Genomic DNA, 6,714 nt, shown 5'->3' with positions numbered 1-6,714 from the left:
TCCGAAATCATCTTTTTTACTTTAGAAAAAGGTATTTTCGGAGATGCAGTTTCGAAATATAGGGATGTTTTAAGAATTTCGCGCGGGTTTCTAAGAAGGTTTGGGGGTGGATAAAGAAATTGTCTCTGAAGTTTATTATATTTTTTTCTTGGACCTGCAACCTTAAGCCCAGATCCGAATTAGCCTTAAGCCCAAGTTTTGTTTCCACCATCAAAACCCAATCTGTTTCTCTATGCATCATCATTCCACCGTGACACCCCCTCTCCTAGGACTTCACTTGTTTTGGGCTCATCCTTTTCAGCCCAACTGATTTCCTTAAAGTCCCTGTTCTTGTTCTATTCTATAATTTGTGTGTTTTAATTTAATTTCATATTAAATATGCTAGAATTTTAATTAGTTAGATTTTCTTCTTTTTCATTCAAAAATATAAAAATATGTTTTAATTAGATTATTTAGACTTTTATTTCTATATTAAAAATACCAAAAATATTAGATATATTAGTCTTTCAATCCCAAACTATAGGTCCATTGTACATAAAAATATTAGGATTTAGAATACCCCCATTCATAATACAACTGGGTTTCTTTTTTCTCTTTTCAACCTTTAAAACGCGTAATAATTTCAAACTCTTAAAAAGGTAGAGAAGGGTGAGCATCCTTGCATTGAGATTTAATTCATCATTATCTACATCGAAAAACACCCAACAAAACACATAAAACACTTAATAAATTTCAAACTTTTAAAAAGTAGAGAAAGGTGAGTATCTTTGTATTGGGATTTAATTCATCATTATCTACATAAAAAAACACTCAACCAATTTTCTCTCTTCTCCCTCGCCTTCAGGGCTTTGTTTCCCTTAAAAGGACATATTACTTCCTTTCGATCACAGATAGGTAACACATAAGACTCCACTCAACGAGCAAATATCCTAATGCTAGAATGCGAATGTAATTTCGTTCACTAAAAAACACAAATAAACTAAAAATACTGAGCCTAACTACGACACTCTGATTCTTGAAAGGGACACGTAGGCATTGGGTCATGGGGCTTGAACGAGCATAATTTTGTAAATATTTCCTTCTTTTCCCCGTATTTTCTTTTATCTTCTTTTTTGCAGTTTTCCTTAGCACTAAACTTTAGACTCTTAGATAACACATCCTTAGATTAAAAGCAAGCATGAGTGGATCCTGTGGAGTACAACAGATGTGAGGGGTACTGATACCTTCCCTTGCGTAACTGAATTCCTTACCCGATCTTTGGTTGTAAGACCTTTTTCTCATCCTTTCATTCTACAAGCTTTTCTCAATATTTTCCCTTATCTACGAAGATAAATAAAATTCGGTGGCGACTCTGTTTTTTCCGAGCAAATAGTTAGTTTTTTCGCGAGGGTGCGACAACAGGTCCCATTGGGCGTGCCAATTTGGTTACACTGATAACTCGTAAACAATTTCTAGTCCTCCAAAATAGTTATATTCTGGTTGCTCGCAGGATCGATTTGATTGATCCTAGGACCTGATCTAGTTTTTGAAATTTTGATGTTTGCGTTGTATACTTTCTTTGATTGTTTATGGGTAATTTGTAAGTAAAGACATAAAGCTTCAAAAAGGATAAAATAAATGCAGAAACATTAAAGGTCTTGATTTCAAAAGGTAAAGAATAATGAAAGACTTTGGTGAAAATAAAGGTAAACTGGTCAAAAGACTGATAATTAATTAAAATGGTGGTAATTCATACGTACATTTCTCAGCACACTACAAGAAAATAGCATTTTAGCGTCGTCCAAAAGCCCTCGCTAAAGAGCTATAAACCAACGCTACACCATGATAGCGGCGGCTTAGCGCCGGGGTCGGGGTGGACACCCTAGAGATGGAAGCAAAGCACAGTGGAGAGCCGTCGCTAGACTTGATGGCGACTTCAGGAACGCTAAAGGGACGCTATATTTACGAAACCGACGCTAATATAAGATAAATTTTTGTTCAGCGTCGGTTTTTATCGACACTATCTTCCACTAAGTGTCAGCTTAATGCTTCACTTAAATATCATCTTCAATGTGTTAGCATCGGTTTTGTGGGACACTCTAGCATTGCCTGTGGGCTAGCGCCGTCCGTTGACGACGCTGTGTAAGTCTGAAATTACCCGTGATAGCGTCACTTATAGCCACCGATAGTTTTTTTGGTTTTTTTTAAATTATAAACCTGTTTAAAACAAATTAATTTGCTACATGAATTAACAGAAATTTGCTTTTAATTTAAACCTATTCATTGATATATTATCACATCAAAATTCTAACACAAGATAACAAACTTGTGTAAATCCAAGATATTGCTAAATTAAATAAGATGTCAAATTTAAATCAAAATTTATATTGACTCAAAATATCATACTTGTGCCCATCCATAATATTGCTACATAAAGATTCAAAGTTACATCAAAATAACACAAAATATCAAGCTTGTGAAGTTATAGGATGATGTTTTAATTTTATTGTTTTTTTACTTTATTAATATATAATATTAGTTTTATTTAATAATTTAATTTAATTTGATTTTGATTTATTTTTAATAATTTAGTAAATTTATTCTATTTTATCATTTATATTATTGGTTTTATTATATAAATTGGAGTTTAGTATAGCTTTGATTTTAGTTTATTAATTTTTAAACTTTATTTTATGAAATATGTTTTTCTAGTTTATAGTTTAAATTTCTATATTTTGTTGTTATTATAAATAATTTAAAATAATTATAAATAATTAAAACAATAAAAAAAAGTAAATTTGTGGAGAAAAAAACATTTAGGACCAAAGGTAGCGTCGGTCAAGACAACTACTACTAAATAAATAAATATTTAATAAATAAGGAGGCAAAAAAAATTGATGGGGAGAAATTAAATTTTTTTCTCACCATCTTTAGTGTCGACTACAACCGCCGCTGTTCTTAAATAAATAAATATTTACAATATAATAAATAGGGAGGCAAACGAAACTGGTGAAAAGACTGATAATTAATTAAAATGGTGGTAATTCATGCGTACGTTTCTCAGCACTCGTTTTTCGATACACTTTGATACTTTGAGTATAATTGAGGATTTGTACAGATTTGAGCACACTAAAATCTAACGCTAAAATTCTAATTTATACTAATTCGACCCTAACAATCATTTTCTAATGGAATGCCACATTATTCGTTTTCATGTTCCTCGATCTCTAAGGCCTCCATGCGTTTTTTTATAAGACCAATCATTTGAATTTGAATCTTCTTCCGTTCGAGGCGCCAAAATCAATTAACGTGACCGTCAAAGCTTATTCTAAAAAGCTCCAGCATATTATAAGTCTTTATCTTCGTCTTTGAGGATACCCTCTTCGATAGTAACTTCACAAGATAAAAACCTCTTCAAATGTTTGATATTTCTAATAGCCTTCATGAGCTAGATTTTGCATCTTTTCTTCAATAATTTTCACCTTCATTTACCTGTCGAAATTCCTAGCTAACACAATGTCAAATAGTTCTTTTCCGAAATATCAAGAGCCCCAAAATTCAATTTCGTAAGATTTGACATACTTACTTCTATCATAACAAATACGAAATATTAAGTATTATATATTATAATGAGACCATTATCATAAAGTTAATATTACATGTTTATATTAAAAATAACACTTTTCTAAATTTCAATATTTAAAATAACACAATAATAAATATAAGAATTTATAAATTCCGGTATTTTAAAATAACAACTAATAATCTAGAGTGTTAACTTTAACAGAGAAAAAATTTCAACTTCCTTACTTATGAGGAAATAAAATTTCTTGTTCCATCTTAAACGAAAAATTGCAAATGAAGCGTTACAAGTTCTTCAGAAACTATACAATGTTATTTTGCTATCTTTCGGGGATGTTTTCCTTTATAAATTCTTCAGAAACTATATAAATGATTTGTTTCAAGCAATTATCTAAAAATTATAATTATCTTTCTGGGATGCGTTAAAATTATTTGTGTCATTCTTATGGAATGACAATCTCTTGACAACTTTTTAAAATTACAAAAAGTCATCAATAATAATATATTTTTCTAATATTAAACAAAGGCTGAATAAATTATATACCTGAATAAATTAATTTTGTGCGACTTTATCATGATTATAAAACCAATCTCTATTATTACAACATATGATTCTAAAATGTTTGAAAAATTGAAACATTATTTCAATTAATTAGAATTAAACAATTAGCTTACACACATGCAAAATTTTAAATCATTGAATTAATAAAATTACTTAGAGTTAATAGTGATTTATCTCCCTGCAATATAGGCGTGTTTTGATTTACCCCCCTTTAATTTTTTTTTTGAATACCCCCTTATAATTTTAGGGTACCCCCTAAACGTGTAAAAATTAGGGTGGTAAATAAAAAAATAACATTTACAGGGGGTACTTTTGCCATAGGGGGCAAAAGACTTAGAATTTTAATATTTCAAGGAAGTTTTTATAAACTTTTTTTTAAAGGGAGTAAATCAAAACACGTCTATATTGCAGGGGGTAAATGACTATTAACCCAATTACTTTATATTGCAGAGTGTTTTTTCTTTCAGAAACATATTTCATAAATATAAAAAAAAATCTCCTCAGGATCATCATCAAGTCATACATATATAATTTAATAAAACATTATTATCATTAATAATTAAAGGTTCTGAAAATATAATTTATACGAGATGGAAGCGAAAAAATCATATTTAAGAGTTTCGTGTTGATAACGTATTATGAAATTATATAAAATAATATGGAGATCAAAGAAACGAAGAGAGAAAGTAATATTGTATTATCTTCTTCAAAAAGTACACTTTACATTGCAATGTGGATCTTATTTATAGGACCCAAGGGAGATAAAAAATCACAACCATTAATAAGAAATAGGAAGATGAAAAAGAAGAATTAGGATGGACATCCACTTTTATTCATAAGAAAAGTAAATTTTTTGTACACTTGCAGGTAAATACATTGTGATTTTTCCAAGGAGAAAATTTACCTACAATTCCTTATATGTTGTTTATGCTATTTGTCGATGAAAATATGACAAGTATACTTTAGCATCATTAAAGGAGTGAAAATAGTAGAAAATTGCATTTGTAAGAGGAAATTATACACTTAAGAAATTGTATAATTTCTAAGCATTCTCATTTTTTTAATGACAAAATGAACATCTTCTTATAATGAATAGGTTCACTTGCTTCCCATTTCTTTAAGGAATGAACTACTCTTTGTGAGCTCACGTACTGGTTTCTTTGAAATTCTGATAAAAGTATACGTCCATGTACCAGCCAAAGCTCCTAAAATAGGTGAAACCACATAAATCCATATTCCTCTATATTCGTGGTGCATAATAGCTGGACCTAAACTTCTGACTGGATTCATTGATGCTCCTGTGATTGGACTGTCAAATATATTTTGAGTCAAAGAGTTTAACATTTCTCAAGAAAAACATGTAACATCTAAATTTTATTTAAAAATATTCAAAATTTGTTGTACTTAATGATTTATAACATTTAGTAATATCTTAAGATTAATACCCAGCAAACAACACGTTTAGAATAATTGTAGATCCAACTGCAAGTCCAGCCAATTCACCGACCTGAAGAAATAAACAAAATTACAAAAATTTAAACAAAAGTGGCCGATTTTCATAGACCAACTACTTATTTAAAGTTTTTTACTTTTAATATTATAAACATCGTCGAATCCTTTCTTAAGTAAAAGCTTACCGCTCTGTCATCGGTGGCAACTCCTGAAATGATGAACATAAGATAGAAAGTAATTATAAATTCGATGATAAGAGCTTGGAGGTTAGATCCGGCTGGAAGTGTTCCCACAAAGCGGTTTTCTTTGCCAGTAAATATAAGTTTGAGAGCCCCACTTGCAAGTAGTGACCCAACGAGTTGAGCAATTATATATGGTGGTACCTGCATATCAAAATCAAATTAAAATTAATAGTTAAATTTTTTTTATTTAAAAAAATACTCTCTTGTAAAGACTTTGTTTACTAATTCACCTGCACTAATGGAAATCTTTTGGTAGATGCATGAGCAATTGTGACAGCAGGATTAAAATGAGCACCAGAGATATGACCAAGAGAATATACCAATACCACAACACAAAGTCCCCAAACAATTGCAATTCCAGGAAGTGTTACTGCATTATCATTGTTAAGATTTGTAACTACAGAACCACATCCAACAAATATTAAGAAGAATGTTCCCACCACCTCGGCTACCAACTATATTCAACAATAAACACAATCATTATATAATTTTAATTAATATATTATGTACAACAATTTAACTTTTTAAACATCATAAAATCACCTTCTGCAAAAGAGGAACAGGATCTTCAATGCTTGAGTTATCACACATTTTTATTGCATCATCGTTTCCATTTAAAACTACCTTGATGTTTTCATTGCAAGTTGAATTATCACCCTCCATGTTTGATAAAAATTAATAAAGAATAAACTTAAGAAGATAACTTATATTAAATAAGTTTGCTTTGCTTATCGGAATAAAAATGATGAATGAAGAATTGAGATAGAACACCACCAATTTATAGGGCTTAAAGTTACTTAATGTTTAATGATATGGTTGACAGGATATATATGCTTTTAATTTGATAAAATGAGTTGGCAAAACAAAATCTAAAGATAGATATTGGGCTTTAAATAA

The 6,714-nt window shown here is 30.1% G+C and overlaps 1 protein-coding gene across 1 annotated transcript; it reads right to left on the bottom strand.

Annotated features, from left to right (window-relative positions):
* Positions 1-5,221: 5,221 nt before the first annotated feature.
* On the bottom strand, positions 5,222-6,480 carry LOC131622402 (nodulin-26-like). The gene is made up of 5 exons (XM_058893436.1): positions 6,361-6,480; positions 6,048-6,272; positions 5,761-5,958; positions 5,569-5,630; positions 5,222-5,432 (listed from the first exon to the last, which is right to left on the bottom strand). The coding sequence occupies exons 1-5, from the start codon at positions 6,478-6,480 to the stop codon at positions 5,222-5,224; spliced, it is 816 nt and encodes a 271-aa protein (XP_058749419.1).
* Between the last annotated feature and the right edge of the window lie 234 nt (positions 6,481-6,714).

The sequence above is a fragment of the Vicia villosa genome, linkage group LG1 (assembly GCF_029867415.1).
Source record: "Vicia villosa cultivar HV-30 ecotype Madison, WI linkage group LG1, Vvil1.0, whole genome shotgun sequence".
NCBI classification, from domain to species: Eukaryota; Viridiplantae; Streptophyta; class Magnoliopsida; order Fabales; family Fabaceae; genus Vicia; species Vicia villosa.
This window is presented reverse-complemented; position numbering and strand designations above follow the sequence as displayed.